General features: G+C 48.8%; 2 protein-coding genes across 7 annotated transcripts; both read right to left on the bottom strand.

Moving 5' to 3' along the window:
* Nucleotides 1–1,259: 1,259 nt before the first annotated feature.
* SPMAP2L (sperm microtubule associated protein 2 like) lies at nt 1,260–10,372 on the bottom strand. 6 transcript variants are annotated; one of them, XM_079305463.1, is made up of 9 exons: nt 10,235–10,372; nt 8,335–8,377; nt 6,245–6,295; nt 5,129–5,251; nt 4,381–4,494; nt 3,962–4,082; nt 2,787–2,918; nt 2,100–2,275; nt 1,260–1,532 (listed from the first exon to the last, which is right to left on the bottom strand). In XM_079305463.1, the coding sequence occupies exons 1-9, from the start codon at nt 10,272–10,274 to the stop codon at nt 1,418–1,420; spliced, it is 915 nt and encodes a 304-aa protein (XP_079161589.1). In that variant the 5' UTR covers nt 10,275–10,372; the 3' UTR covers nt 1,260–1,417. The 6 variants fall into 6 exon arrangements, with proteins under 6 accessions (XP_079161589.1, XP_079161590.1, XP_079161591.1 ...); XM_079305464.1 differs by lacking the exon at nt 10,235–10,372 and adding an exon at nt 9,038–9,142; XM_079305465.1 differs by lacking the exon at nt 5,129–5,251.
* ARL9 (ARF like GTPase 9) lies at nt 9,286–15,313 on the bottom strand. The gene is made up of 4 exons (XM_079305478.1): nt 15,009–15,313; nt 14,413–14,581; nt 11,502–11,677; nt 9,286–10,472 (listed from the first exon to the last, which is right to left on the bottom strand). The coding sequence occupies exons 1-4, from the start codon at nt 15,162–15,164 to the stop codon at nt 10,293–10,295; spliced, it is 681 nt and encodes a 226-aa protein (XP_079161604.1). The 5' UTR covers nt 15,165–15,313; the 3' UTR covers nt 9,286–10,292.
* Between the last annotated feature and the right edge of the window lie 45 nt (nt 15,314–15,358).

Below are 15,358 nucleotides of genomic sequence, written 5' to 3' on the forward strand. Positions count from 1 at the left end.
GGGTTTTCCTTTTGCCACAGGGACACCCACAGGCAACTATCTCTTAGGGCACCTGGGTGTCCATGCATGTCAGCCCACACAGCCCCACACACCTCCTAATCCATGGGGTGGCAGAAGCTGGTGGTGTTGGGGTTACCCCACAGCATGGGGGCTTTAGGGGGAGACCCCAGTCTCCTCCTGGCCTTTCTCAAGCCTGAGGAATGCAGTTGCACTGAGGCTCTTGGATGAAGTCCAAACTCTCATCCATCCTGGCACAAGATAAAGCCTGATCTAAAAATAACCAGTACCATTGCCCAGTGACCTTACCTTGTTCAAAAGTCCTCTGCTTAGTGGATTACTGAATCAATTAATGGATCCTATCATTAAAACCCTTCTGGTTTGTGGTCACTTGCTTCTACTCCTTTGAAAGGAAAATCAGCTTAACACAGGGGAGATTAAAATCCATTTGCTCTGAAACTGCCATATGCTTTCATTTGTGGCTTTTGTCCCTTTTGTCCCTGGTAAGCATCTCTCTTGCCTCAGTATCTCCAGCCTGTCGCCAGTGATTGGGCAGCCAGTGCAAAACACACTAACCATATAGGAAGTAGATAAAAGCATTTTCCCTCTGCCATGCCCCACACAGGCTGTGTTGTTCTTGGCAATCCAGCTGCCAAACTGACTCCTCCACAGATCTGACGGGAGCTCAGAATTTGTTCTGCAGACTCTGGCATCAATACTTGTTTTCTGCTTAGCCTTTGCAACTTGCCTTCTCTCTTATACTGAGGGGAACTCTGTTTTTTTGAGTTAGGCTCCAAAACTCCCAGTGCAGAATTCTCTTACTTTGCCCAGGGTTGCACAACTGAGTATCTGAACCACAGAGCTTCAACCCACCTACATAACTGGATCTGCTTGTTCTCCAGGCATTTGAGAAAACAGGCCCCAAATCCAAGCCAACTCAACATATATTGTAGCCTTTTTTATTTCTACTTCTGTGACTTCTTGTTTGAGTGTCAGTAAGATGATGTTTAAACTTCAGCAAAAAATTTTAAATCCAAATTCAGGAGTTGTGTTGCATCAACTTACTGTACACTCTTGGGTTTGGTTTGCCATGCTTCCCTGCATGAAAGTACAGTTCCTTCTGCTACCTTCCCCCAGCAGTTGTTTCATTACTTCTTAAACTCTTATAGCAAAACAATCAAGAGAGAAACTCCAGAAATAACCCATCCTAGGGAGAGTCTTCCCACATTAGGTCGAATTCTGTTAATTTTCCCTGATGACTATTCTTAAGGAATGATGATTTTATTTGAGCTCCCAAAAAGTGTTCCTGCTGAGTGCTGCCTCTGTGCTGTGTTCAAGGAGATTTTCCAGCCACAGCACAACCCAGAGAGTGATGTTCCAAGGGGTGATGTGGGCAGATGGCAAGCATTTCTGAGGGAGCTTAGCGCTGAATTGGTCGAGCTAGTTCTTGGAGCCGTGGAGAACAAACTGCCTTCATAGCAGCCTCTTTCACTCTGAATGCATCTGGGTTGAATGCAGTCAAGCCCATACGAGGTCTGGAGAAAGAGGGTAGGGGTGGTCAGTCCTGACTGGAGCAAGGCCAGGTGTCAGCTGCCTGCCAGCTCCCACACTTCCACTTAAGCCTGCCCTTCGCTGTCAAGGGAGGATAAAAGGCACCATACCTTCACTGCTGTCATCAGGGGAGGGATATCTCTCAGCCACTATAGCCAGGCATTCCCCCACCCTCTATGAAACATCCTCCCCAGCACTTCCTGCAGACTGGGCTGAGGTCAGCTGCAACATGCAGGGCAGCATGCCCTTTGCCAATTGGTTGCTTTTAATAGTTGGAATTACTAAGAAGTCCCAGCCAGTAATTCCTGCTGGAATTGCAATGTTTCTGTTTCTTCTCTTCTGACTCCTTCTACTTCAAAAGGGCTTTTTAAACTGTAATCCATGTAGTATTAACACATCCAGACATAAAATCCTTGCATTTTGGAAGTGGAAGAGAACTTCCTAATCTTGGCCTAATCTCTCTGACGAAAAACAAATGAACAATGTGCCATAAGCCACACAAAATGGGCTGGCAGCTGATCATTTCCCTGTGACAGGGAAGCCGTACCTACCTTGTGCTAGGTTGGGCCAGCTCCAGAACCCTTGGTGTAGCCACTGCACGCTTGGCAGCCTCTGTCACAGGCCACTCAGGATCCCGCGGGGGCGCATACTTAGCAGGGAGCTGTCTTGGCTTTGACAGCTCAATGGTCCGAGGGCTCGCAATTGCCTTCTGGGGTGGCCCGGAAACCTGTGGAACAATGGGGAGGAAGGTCCTTAGAGGTGCTCCTGGCATTCAAGGGTGCTCAGCCTGGAACCAGCTCAGTGCTCCCAGGTTCACAGTCACTGACTACATGCAGATGGGACACGATGCTGTCCTCAGCTGTATTTGGCACCAGGCAAACTGTAGAAGGAGAAATCACTGCCTGGCCAGTCCCACAACCTGTCCTCCAGCCTCCTATTACTCACAACCCACCCCCAGCACTGGAGATCCCAGTTAGGCACTTGTCCAGCTCTCCCCATCCCCAAAAGTGCAGGCTAGGTACAGCTTTGCTGTTCTCTAAGGACATGTGCTGGGAGTCAGTTCATGCTCTGAATGGAGCACAAGTCCTGTCTTCCAGCTCAGGAAGCAGCTACACCAGCCTCATGGACAGCAGCAATATCCAGGGCTGGATGAAGAGAGCCAAAAGTGACTGAGCACCTCTGCCCTCTCCTCTGCCAAGAGTCCCGTCCATGTAGAGTCCGGAGTGATGCTTCCTTACCGTAGAGATGACTGAACTAGGATGGGTGTGCCTAGAGCAGCAGGTCAACTCCCTGATCAAGGGCTCAGCGAGTTTCTGGACCCGCACCGATGCATATGCCGAGGTTGCAAAGCTGGAAACCCGTGTTGGCACCTGCATGGGTCCAGAATGGGGGAGGGATGTGCAGACACAGAGCTTGTACAGCAGCCCAGAGAGACATACTTTCTCTCTGAAAGGATGAGCATCCCAGCACCCTTCCTCTGCAGACATGGTCACTCTTAATTTTCCAGAATCCATTATTTTTCTTTCACTTCAACTATTAAGTAATTTTGATGCTATAGGGATTTCCCAGCTGTCACCCACTCAGAGCCAGGAGGGGAGCACCTGTAATGAGAGCCTGCGTAGCCAGGTAAAAGTGAGAAAAGAGAAATCTCTTCTATGTTTTTTATATTCATCTTCCTGGCCGAATCAAATAACTTCTCTGCTGAGAAGAGAGACTCAGATTTCAGGGTAAATTTGCTGGTACAGTTAACTGCATTCCTACAGAAAATGTGATTACTTCTCCGGCAGGAGACTTCTTCCAAAATTTTTCACAGGGTTACTGTTGCTCAGTCCTGCTGCAGCCCAGCCTTCCATTTCCCAGGCCCAGAGGCTGTATCCAGAAAACCTAGCCTTTGCAATGGAAATGAGTATAATTTGAGATTGCTCCAAGATCTTTCATCCCTGCCAAAGCAATGACCCATCTAAAAGGAACAAGATCAGAAATCTAAATTAGGGTTCTGGTAAAATGTAGTTAAAATACACATAGTATTTGCAATCTCATGCCCCCTGTGTACTCAGGAGCACAGCTGCCCAACTACAAACATGACTACTCCCTAAGAGCTAAACATGCCATTTCCATCAGGTTTCTCCACTTTCCCAGGCTGCTTTATCAAAGGACGCAGCCCAGATGCCTCCCGTGGCTCTCCTGCTATACTAAGTTGCTCCAACATGGCTGGTTTTTGTCTCCCAACAGGAGATTTGCAAAGACAGCAGTCTTCTCTGAAAAGGCAGTTTCTCCCAGTGTCATAAACCCCAGCAGAACCAGACAGCTTCTACCCTCCATACACTGGGCACATCCAGGGATGTGATACAGGGTCTAAAAACTCTGGACAGTTTGCTGCATCCCTCCAAATCTCACTCAACCTCCTCCTCACCTCTCTGTCTGGCACGAAGTCTGGGTGCAGCCCCTTTGGCCGGGCAAGCTCCAGTATCCGCTGGGAGGCATTATAGTTCTGTGCAGCCAGGGACACAGGCCACTCAGGGGACTCACGGGCTCTGGAAGCAGAGAGTCATGGCACTGCCACTCACAGATGTTCCCCATTCTGGCTGCAGCTGGGAGGTCAAGGCCTCACATTTGCTGCAGCAGAAGGCAGCTTTGTCTTGTGGCCATTTCCAGTGTAGAACTCATCCCATGAGAGAATCCAGAAGTTCTAATCCCAGCAGAGACCCTGCTCTGCATTTTGCCCTCTGTTTACCTATCCTCTGTTCCTGCATTTATTACTTTGAAGATGCAGTGATACTACAAGGCCCAAGGTTCTACCTAGACCACCCTATAGGCTTTCTAGCCTCTCACCTTTTCTCCAGGTAAGCAGGGAGGTATTTTTTAGGTTCAGCCAACCTCAGTAGCCGTTCAGAAGGGTAGCCAAACTTTGTTAGCAGGGAACGCCCACCAATTACTGGTCTGCACCTGTACAGAAAGAAGGATTTTGAGGAATAGCACAGAACAGCTAGCAAAAGGCAACTGACAGAGAACACAATCCTGGCAGATGGTAACCTAAGCCTGGTTAAAGACAGTTGCTCTCTACTCACACATTCTGCAATACACACATTCCATTAAGGAATACATGCATGCACATGATGTCTACTTTAAACTAAAGCAGAGCTGTTGGATGCATATTTTTGTTACAGCAAAGGAACATGCTTGGAGACTGAGATCAAGACAAGCTTCTAGGGCAGCTAATAGGAATCCAGAGCTCTAATCAGACTGACACCTATGTGTTGCAGAAGTTCTTCTCACAGTTGGGAAGTGCGTATGAGGAAATAAAAGGGCACCAAAATTTAGTGCTCCTAAGTTCCTCCCTATTTTGGAAGTCAAGTACTCAGGGTGACTATAGTCCCACAGCACTTTCTTCATTGCTTCAGACAGCCCCTGTTCCAAACACAAAACAGCTGGTGAGTTTCAATGCCATGGAGCTACCTGTGGGGCAGCCTCTTCTGGAGAGGAGATGGCATTCTCCCTTTTCCCTGGGTGCCAGTATGCCCCCTTAGAGAACATACTCTGAGCTGCCTCCTTCCCCAGGATGTGCTACCACATCACTAACCTGAACTTGTACTTGCTAAAATCTGTCTTGGGCTTGGACAGAGACAGTATTCTTGCAGATGGTCGAGCTGTTAAAGCACCCCATGAGAGGGTCCATATCGTCTCTTGGTCTCCCCATGCAAGCCTAGCAGGAACAGCAAGGTTGTGAAATTTTAGTAACATGCACAAGTATGAAATGTGTTTGCTGGGAGTCTCTTTCCCTGCCTAGGATGGAACACATACACACACATGCCCTATGGTTCCCCACACCTGCAGAGTGTCCTGAGCATTCTCCTTCTGTGGCACGGAATTTCCCAACACTCTCCTGCTGGTTGTAGTCAATGAAAAAGAAAAGGGTCTTAAAGTGATAGGCCTGGTTTTAGTTACCAGTGGATGTGCAGAAAGGGTAATTTCATTACGTCTCTGAAACCCCTGAAGGAGTTTCATCATTGCATTTCTTTTGCTTCACCATTACCACCTAACTACACCACAGGTATGACAGTAAAAATAGTAATAACATTACATTCAGGGTGTGCCATGCAAAGTGGGTGAGGTTTTATAGCAGGTTAGTGGTTACTCTCCTGTGCCCAGGGCAAATTTGAAGTTACTCATCTCTCACTGAGAGGCCATGGTGGGAGAGGGTACCAGGGTAGTCAGTACAGGGAACAGCAGGGCAATGGGTTTGTGGAGCTTTTTTCAAGACCCATACAGATAACAGAAAAGAGATGTTATCAAGAGACTGTTGCCCCAGCTTGTCAAGCTGTAGTTTGATCACATCACACAGACAGCTACTCTGTTCCTAAAGCTAGGCTGTATCTTTCAGGATAGAACAGCCTGGCTCCCGTGGTCCGGTCACCTTGCACCACACGCCATTCTATCTCACAACATCTCAGTTGGGCAGCTCAGATGGGGCAACAAAGGCAAGGCTCAAGCCAAGCCCAGGTTTTTGATTGAGAACTTGAAAGAGCAAATTGTAGGGAGCCCTGATGAAGGGAGACTGCTCAAATATGGAACATCTCAGTCTGCTTTTCTAGGGACAGAGGGTAAAAGAGTAGCAAGACAATGGCCAAGGGTCTGCTCCAGCTGAGCCCTGTCAGTCACCAGCCCTTAAGAAAATGGTGTTTGAGCACCTGCTTACCTGGGACTGCTCTCACAAAATACTGGCTTGGGTTCTGCAAGTACATGTATCCTGCCAAAATTGCAGAAAAGGACAATCATGCCATTAACAATACAGTTAAACCAACAAAGCATAAAGAAGCTACTGCTGTACTCAAAGCCATATAAACACTCTCAAACCCCTGTGCTTTTACCTCCATTCCCTTGAGAGTGTGTTTAAGGACCTCTCTCTTCAAGTACTTTTCATCCATTTAATCTGGCAAACTCACCAGCCCATGAATTTTTTATTTTCTCTTGGACTGCAGAGACACAAATTTGCAATTCTGCCTCCACTGATGGCTAGGAGAATGGGAAGGAACTTTTCTGGTCAATAACATACCATGAAACAGGTACGAGAAGGATTATCTTCCAGCCTATGGGAGGCCAGATGAACAAACATCTGTTGTCACCACTGTTGTCGTGGTTTACTAAAAGGCACCATGTGTTCCCACATGGCTTTAGAAGTACATTTTATTTCAGTCCATTTAGCAAAGAGATGCTATAGAGACACAGAAACATACATGGTCTTTGCCCTGGGAGCAGCTCTGAAAATGTTTTTACTGAATATACTTGAACAGACCAAAAGATCTTCTTACATGAAGATCAGGTATCGCTGCTGAGGTCTGAAATCCCAGTGACTGGGAAGTGCTTGAACTTTATGAGCCTTTTTACACAGAGAAGAACAAGATGATTCAGTGCCACAAGCATGTTACACAACTCCTTGATGTCACAGACCAACCCCATACCCACCCACTGGGGCTACAGGTGCCTACCCACAGCCAGTTAGTGAACAACCACACTGTGCAGGCAGCTGTGGAAATGCCCTACCATAGAAAAAGCACAGAAGGTGGAAGCCTGGGGGATTGCTTCCCTGCTTCATATCCCCTGGCAATGTGGCAGCATGGCCCTAGAGATGAGCAAGGACACCAGCAGAGAGATACTTGTCAACAGAAAACAATCTGTGCTTTGGGGAGACACCTGTGGTTTCTCTGATGGACTGCTAGTAAGATGCCAAGCCCTGGAAAATGCTTGTCAGAGAGCTCAGTGCCACAGAGATCCCTGAAATGGCAGGCTGCTGTTACAGCATATCACTGCATAGATGCCTGTCACGCCTAACTTGGGCCCAAGTGCTGCAAACACAAGTCCTGCTGAGATCCCACAGAGGCAACTGCCCATAGGACTTTGGCCCCCTGCCACTAGTCCAAGACAGGACACGGTCAGGAAGGCAGACATCATTTCAGGAGCCAAAACCCAGTTTTTTATTTCTAAGCGGATCCCCAGAGGGTTTTCCTTGCAAAGGTGCAAGGGAATTAGCAGGATTAGCACACAGAGTTTTGCCCCCAGCCTAGCTGTGTTGCAGAGCTGGCACTGTCTCTGCAAGCAGGCTCATTGCTTTTCCTCAGCTGCTGGCACAGACCCAACACACAGCCACAGCCAAATCTAAGCACAACATTCACATGGCCCTAGTGCCCCACACTACTGTACAAAGCTTGCATCATGATCCAGCAAAGGAACGAGGCACACATACATTCAGATCAGGTCTCTCAACTCACTTGACAATCTTTTCTTTGTCTTTTTCCAATTACAAAAAGAAGTATTACATTTATCATGGCAAAAGCTCTAGACAGACAGGCATCCTAAATGCAGCAGCTCAACAGCTTGAAGGGGTTAAACCACCTCACTGACAAGACAACCCTGGTGGAACCTTTGTTGTTTGGGCCTGCTCATGCTTCCCAGCAAGAAAAATGAGGCCTTGCATCAGCCAGACACAGAAACACCTCCCCTCCACTGTCTGAACATTCACAGACTTGTTGCTTAAGGGAGATCAACTCCTTTTGAGACCAATTCCCTGTAAAGCAAAGAGTCATAGCCTCTGTTTTGAAGGGGCAGGATGGTTGGATGTTTTTCAGAAGCTGAGGTAAGGGCAAAACCAGGCATAATTTCTTCTCAAGTGATTATCACAGTGTCATCCAATATATTGACTCACTGCTTGGTGTAAATCCCTGACTGAGCCCTCTCAAGAAACATGGGATGCTGGCCTGAACACCCAGCCAGGAGGGGAGGGCTTCTTACCTGCTGCGTGGGCGTACAGGTATGTCGGATGTATAAGGTGGCACTGCAAAGACAAGAATAGGTGAATTTAAAAGCTTGGCAACAACTAGAGCCTGGGCTGTCTACTCTTTAGCATGCAATAATCATATGGCAGATGAAGTATGCATCTCCTCAGGACAGCTGCTCAGCAGATGTTCATATTGTTTTTCCCTGGTACCTTCCTCTCCAGTTGTTGCTTCTCACGGGGGGATGCTGGCAGCCCCCAAGGCTGCAGGACAGAGCACCCCCAGCACTACATCCTCCTCCTGGCACAAGCAGCAGTGTCACCAGCCTATGGGCTCCCACCTGACTCAGTGTAGTCACCCCTTATGACTGCATTCAGCAGCTTCCATGGGAGGTTTTCAGAGCCTCGGGGGAATAGCAGCTGTGTTAAACTGGGACGCGGTGCCAGTACAAAACAACTGGGGGGTCGGGGATACAGGATGACAGGAAAACCAGCGACGTGGCAACACGCTGCCCTGACGGCAGCGATGGCCATGAAACGGGGCCGCTATCCCGCAGTCCCCGCCGCGGTGCCCGGGGCCTGCCGGCGCCAGCCAGTGCTCCGCGCCCGGGAGCCCTCCCTGACCGAGCCTACGGCAGCCGGGGCCGGGGCTCGGTGAGGGGCCGCCCCCGCCCGCGGGTGCCGGCCCCGCTGGGGCCCAGCTGCCCCGGCCCCACGCACCGTACAACCTCCCGGCCGCCGCCATGGCTCGGCCCCGCCCCGCCCAACGGCTCCGCCCGCCCCGCCCGGCCGCGGCGGGCCCGGGCACACACTGGGTGCCGGGGGCAGCCCGAGCCCGGGCCACGGCAGCGGCCTCTGCCCGTGGGTCACAAGGATCCCTGTCATGCTGGCCGTCCCAGAGAGCCTCGGGAGCCTCCCGCACCCGAACATCTTGTTCCCCAACTGGAAGAGAAGAGAGCAGCCCGGACTGGTGGTTAGGGTGGAATTTTCTGCTTTATGTGTCTGTTACAAAAAGGACAAAACTATAAAAGCCTCGTACAATAGATGCGGGTGCAAAATAGGTCCTTTACAGGCCTGTTCCTGGGTCATGTGCTTTAAATATAATTAGGAGACCACTGGGAGAGTGACAGTCCTCAACAACTTGTCACCTTCCTAACCTGCTGTGCTAACACAAATCACTATCAAGAAACAACAGGGTTTTCACAACTAAGACTGCTTGCTTGCTCGAGGACAACTCGGACTAAGCTTAAATAAGCTGCTCAACCTGATGGTTAAGTCTCCCACCTTTGCTGCCAATTTAACTTAAAAGCATCCAGTCACTACCACATTATGGTTTTTTGCCTGTAGGCAAAGAAACACCTAATATATTACTGCTTTCATTTTTTCATTCTTACCCACTAAAGAAGCAGTAACCAACCCAATTTCCAGAGATTACCAATTTGCCACTTCCATAACAACTGGGTCCAACACAACAAGAATTGCCACTGTCAAAAATACCAGTTGCAGCACTTTAAATTTCTGATATTGTCAAGAAGTGAGGTCTCATTTTTAACAGAACATCACTGTTAAAATGGTTCTGCAAAAAATCTGTGAAGTAAACATATTTCACTTGAACCTGAGACATGAAGTCATGTTACATTCACTGGATGCAACTTTCTCCCATGGAAGCCAGTGCTTGATTCCTCACCTGACATGAAAGCATCTAGCCCATCTAAGCTATATTTTCCCTTAAATCTGCTGCCTGAGAGACAGACTATTTTTCTCCTACAAACATGCTAAAAATAGACTACTTATCAAATGTATTTTCAAACCACTATAAATTAAGATTTTCTTACCGACTAGGTATCACTTTCAGAGGAATTTATACCCACCAGGACAGCACATCTGTACATTTCAGTTGCCACATAGCAAACTGACCATATACTAACAGTTGACCTCCCTCAGCTGCAAACACCATCTTGTAAGAAAAGAGCTGCTACTGTGTGTCCAAAACCAGCTGCCCTATCAGCTCCTTGGCATCCTTCATGCCGGAAGAGATTTCAGAGCCATCTTCTGCCACATGGGTACCAATCAAGAACATCTTCCTCTCATCCCCAATATCGGACAGAGCCAGAGCATCGTGAATATCAGTGATGCAATATGCACCTTCAAGGTCCTGTTCACAAAAATAAAACAGCCCCGTTAGTTGCAAGAGGTGGTGGCACCATTCCTACTTTGAGCCACTGCTTTTGTCCAGGGAGGGAACAAGTCTCAAAGGCTCTGGGGAACCATTCTTATGTACCTTCTATAAGGTCACTTCTCATGTCCTAAAATGCCCTGGGGTAAAGAGTTAATCTCTAACCTAATTTCTTGCCAAAGAAATATGGGTACAGTTGTGTAAGACCACCTGCACAAGACAGACAAAAGCACTGCTGGCTCAAGACCCCAGGTGCACAGCAAAGATTTATAAGAATAGGGCAAATACACAACAGTCATGCCCTGCCTACCTTCTCAGCCAGCAGTGTTTCTGATGCATTTGAGTCTGATGAAGTTCAAGCCTGCACTTGTGTTCAAGAGTAACAAAAATGACTACTAGTAACAGGCCTCAGTTACTAGAAATTTAGGAGGTAACAATGTAGAGCAAACTGAGCATACAACCTTGATAAAAGAGAAACTTTTAGTTTCTTCCATCATCTGATTGTACCAGAGGTCCAATTATTTTCCAGGTACAGCACCAATCATTGAGACTTTCACAAAGATCTTAGGAGCAAGCACTACCTTGTGAGGAAAGCTGCTCTTTCTCTTAGGTTTCAGAAGCTGCTTTAGGAGCAACCAACTGGACAGTCTGAAAGCAAACAACAGTATTTCACTTTTTAGCTGCTGCTTGGTGAAGTGGGACTTCTAGGCAGATACTTAGAACAGAAACCTAACTTCACATCTAACTGTGGTCTCCCTTGAAGCTCCCAAACATTGCAACTGTACAGCAGTTTCCACCCACAGCTCTGAATGCATCTTCACCAAGAACAGGACCTGCATCTTGCAGATCCAAAACAACCTCAGAATATTTTGTTTTGTGGTCAAGTGTGCCAGAAAGACTGCCAGCTGTGTGCGCTCCTTAAAGACATGAAGCCTCTTTCAAAAAGCTTTGTTGCTGTTTCCACAGCTGCTGCCAGCCCAAGCTGTGCCAGCAGCAGGGAACTCTTACCTGCTTGTTGGCCAAAACTACCACAGGCAGGGTGGAGTTATTCTGGATTAGTTGATGAAGCAGCTGTTTCGCCATAGGCAGTCGGGCATGATCAGCCGAGTCCACGACATAGATCAGCAAAAGCACTTTGGGCAAGTACATCTTCCAGTATGAACGCAGAGATTCACTGCCCCCGACTGGAAGAGAAGATAGCAGCACAGGATTCACCAAGTAATTTATGCAGCACTGCTCCCAGAGTTGCAGACAGCAAGCCCTGGGCCGAAAACTGAAGGCATTTGGATTACCAAAACCTCAAAGTATTTGAGCTACTGTACATGAGACTGAAAACAGCTTTATTTTCCCCAGTCAGATCCCATGAAGGCATATGTGTATGCTATGGAGGGGAAAAAAAAATCTTTTCACTTTAAACTCTTATTTTGAGAGGATTCTGGTTTAGTTTCTTTACAACTGCTTTCTGCCTTGTTGGTTCTTGCTCTCAAGCAAGTAAGGAGAGTAGAAGGGGAGTTCAGTGTCCATAAACGCCAAATGTCCCCATATAACCTACCTCCAAATGCCCATCTCATTTTAAGACAAAGCAAGTCTACAATTTCCAGAGAAGAAATTAGCTCTGAGGTATGGAGGATTCTCGTTTTATTTTTATGACACTATGAACTAGCTCAAAATTCCCACAGTCTTGTCCATAACCAGAGGTGCTTAAGGAAGAGAGAAAAATCAAATCCCAGCAGACTCTTCAGGCAACCCTTTGGAGTTATCTTTGCACAGCATGCATTTCTCCATGAGCTCTTCTCTGCAGGATACAGAGGAAAGCTGTTCACCATCAAAACTAGGTCTTAAAATAATTTTCTAGTGAAACTATAGTCAGCAAATTGTTTCAAATTGTTGTTCCCATCTGAGGACAAAGAATTCAGTAGTTTGCTGAGTTTAATAGCAGAAGGAATAAATATCAGTATATTAAGTATTTCAGGTTTGTTTTCAGGTCTCTAGGTCTTCTCCAGGCACACTGCAGAACCACTCACTCAAAGAGTACTGAGGTGCTCAAACGGCACGTGTGAGTCTCTCAAAAGTAGCAAGTTTTCAAAGCCATATATCTGGGGTTCCCTATCACTAACTCCTGCCTTACACAGGACCTCTTTTCAAAATTGTCTGACTATACAGATATCTTTTATTGCCCTCTTTGACTGTTCTGTGTCAAAGCAACTTTGTTTTCACTTTAGTCAAAAGGGTTCTGTAGTTTCAAGAATACATGCTCCCACTAGAGCATGCCTGCCTCTTCAAGTGGCCCAGTGTACCTAGAGGCAGAACTGCAAGTCTGCCACTGTGTAAAGGAGCCAAAGGGCTGTGACTGACATGTTTGGAACAGGAGCCCAATTCTGTACTGTGATACTGCAGGGGCTCGGTACTGCTCCCTTTGTTAAGTGTATTCATGCACAGCATAACCCAGGGGTCAGCAACCTCACAGAGAGTACTTTTCTCCCCCAAACTTACAGGAATTCAGCAGAAGCCAGGAGCTCCTACCCCCTGCAGAGGACAAGATACCACCCAGTTATCTGTGTGCTGGTACAAAGAAAAAGAACAGTTTTCCACCTGCCTAAGCCAGAAAAATAAAACCTCTGCTATTTGCTGATCACCCCTGCTATGTGATCACAGCATAGGCTGCTAACCCCTGGACTAGGCGATGGTACAGACTGGATAAGTAACCAGATTAGAGAGCCATGCATGGATTTACCTGGCTGAAACTGGCCTGAGACATTGCATTTCCCATGGGTCAGATCGCAGCCATCACATCTCAGTCACTACCTACCTGGACCAGAGAGGGAAGGATGACTCAGAAACAACAGGTTCTGCTGTGGTATGGGCAGTGCTGGGCCCAAACTATCCCCAGGCAGGAGAAGAGACACTGTGGATTTCTCTGGGCTCAGACAGTCAAAGCACATCCCAGTAGGAGACACCCTCTCACCTACCAGGCAAAGGACACAGACTACAAGCATCTCTCTAAAGATTATTTCCACTGCAGAGACATCTATGGTAATAAGACTGGGAATGAAACTGCCTACGTGACCTCATCCCCACACCCCAAAAATTTACCTGGGAACAGCACAACTCCTTTAGATCTGCTAAAGGTACACAGCCATCTATGGGCTAACTGCCAACTGAGCCAGTTAAGCACTGGTAAAGCACAGTGGAGAAACAGCAGGAAGCAGTGAGCAGCTCCTCCCCTGACAGAAGGCAGGCATGGATGAAGCTGGGATGTCAGCCTCTTTGTACCAGGGAGTGACCTGACCCCAGGACCTCCATCTTTCCCATCAGCTACCTGCACCTGGAATAGCTGTGACACACCAAAGGCATCACAGGAGATGCCCTCTGCAGGCACAGGCAATATCCAAAAATCAGAGCTAAGGACAGTACAGAATTTTTAACAAAATGCTACAGACATTCAAATGACTATTTAAGACTAGGAAACACCACTTTATGAGGCTTTTGAACAGAAAGGGTACAAAGTTTTTGTCTTTTTCTCTCTTCTTTCATTTATTATTTATTCCTCTGTAGTTCTTGCTCTTTGCCAGGCACAAGCACCAAGGAGAAGCAGTACAACAGCTATGGACTACAACACAGGGCTTATTGGGGAAACCTCTGCTGGTTTCACCCAATCAGGCTTATTACCCATCTCTCTCTGGGAGCAGAATTCCCAGGATGTCAGGGCTGATTGAAAACTGATGTCTAACACCATTGTGTCTTCTTCTTTAAAGATGCTGGGTAGGAAAGCAGAATCCTCGAGGAGAAAATAATCATAACTTCACATTATCGAAGTAGGCATGTGGGGACATTTAAAGAGCTTTCAAAATACGTGCCTGATCCCGAGGGCACAAAACAGAAACTTATTTTATGTTCAACACTAAACAGGTTCACTTACTTTCTAGAAACTCCATTTGGGACTCTTCGGTGTTGATGCAGATTGCATTGAAGCCCTGGGTGGAAGCCATGCTGCGCTTGACGTGGTTAGTTGCCAGAGAGTGGAGAATGCTAGTCTTCCCAGCCCCATCCAGGCCCAGTACCAGGATCTGCTTACTGTGTCCTTTACCCTGCAAAGCGACGGGCACCACATTTACCCGGGGAGCCGAGGCAAGAGTAAGGCTTAGCAGGGCTGGAGGAAAGAAGGAGGCTGAACAAGGGGCCTAGAGGGCACAGCTAAAGCCCCTTTGCGGTGAAGAAGCTGAAGATGCCCGCGGGGCTCCTGCGGCACAAACGCACGGCCGCAGCGATGAGGGACCCCTGGGATGCTAGTCGGTGCCGGGCACCGCGGGGCAGAAAAGGGGGGAGGGCGGCCCGGCCCATCCACCGCTCCGCCGCAGCCCAGGGCGCCCGCCGGGGCTGCCGGGGCGCGCCGGGCGTGGTTGGGGTGGCCCGAGGCGGGCGGGGCGACGCTGCCCCGCCGAGAGGAGCCGGGCAGCCCCGCGGGTGTTCCCCTACCCCGCGGCTTCGCCCGCCGCCCCGACCCGGGCCCGGTACCTGATCGGCGGCAGCAGCAGCAGCTACAGAACGGGCGGGCAGCGCGACACGGCTGCGCAGGCGGGCCCAGGCCCGGAGCGCCAGGACTGTGCCACCCGCCAGGGCCAGCGCCGCCCCGCAGAGCGCGGCGGCCCGCAGGCGGGAGCCCATCGCCATTCCGGCCACGGGCACCGGACACCGCGCAGCCGCACCGCGCACGGAGAGCGCCCCCACGCAGCCCCGAGCGCTGCTCCCGCCGCCGACAGGGCGCCCAGTGCCAGGCTCGGAACACGCGGGCGGCTTCTCGCTGGTACAGGGAGGCCACGATTTCCGCACACCCGCTGCTACACCCTCCCCTCTCCCCACCTCGG

Source organism: Erithacus rubecula (genome assembly GCF_903797595.1).
Source record: "Erithacus rubecula genome assembly, chromosome: 5".
NCBI classification, from domain to species: Eukaryota; Metazoa; Chordata; class Aves; order Passeriformes; family Muscicapidae; genus Erithacus; species Erithacus rubecula.

Coding starts and splice junctions, on each gene's coding strand:
- SPMAP2L (XM_079305463.1), bottom strand. CDS start 10,274: ATGGTGTTTGCAGCTGAGGGAGGTCAACTGTTAGTATATG. Junction 6,296..8,334: donor CCTGTACGCCCACGCAGCAG/GTAAGAAGCCCT, acceptor CAATTTTGGCAG/GATACATGTACTTGCAGAAC. Junction 4,495..5,128: donor TTTAGCAAGTACAAGTTCAG/GTTAGTGATGTG, acceptor CTTTCTGTACAG/GTGCAGACCAGTAATTGGTG.
- ARL9 (XM_079305478.1), bottom strand. CDS start 15,164: ATGGCGATGGGCTCCCGCCTGCGGGCCGCCGCGCTCTGCGGGGCGGCG. Junction 11,678..14,412: donor CCAAATGGAGTTTCTAGAAA/GTAAGTGAACCT, acceptor CTTCTCTTCCAG/TCGGGGGCAGTGAATCTCTG. Junction 10,473..11,501: donor TAGTTTTGGCCAACAAGCAG/GTAAGAGTTCCC, acceptor TTTTGTGAACAG/GACCTTGAAGGTGCATATTG.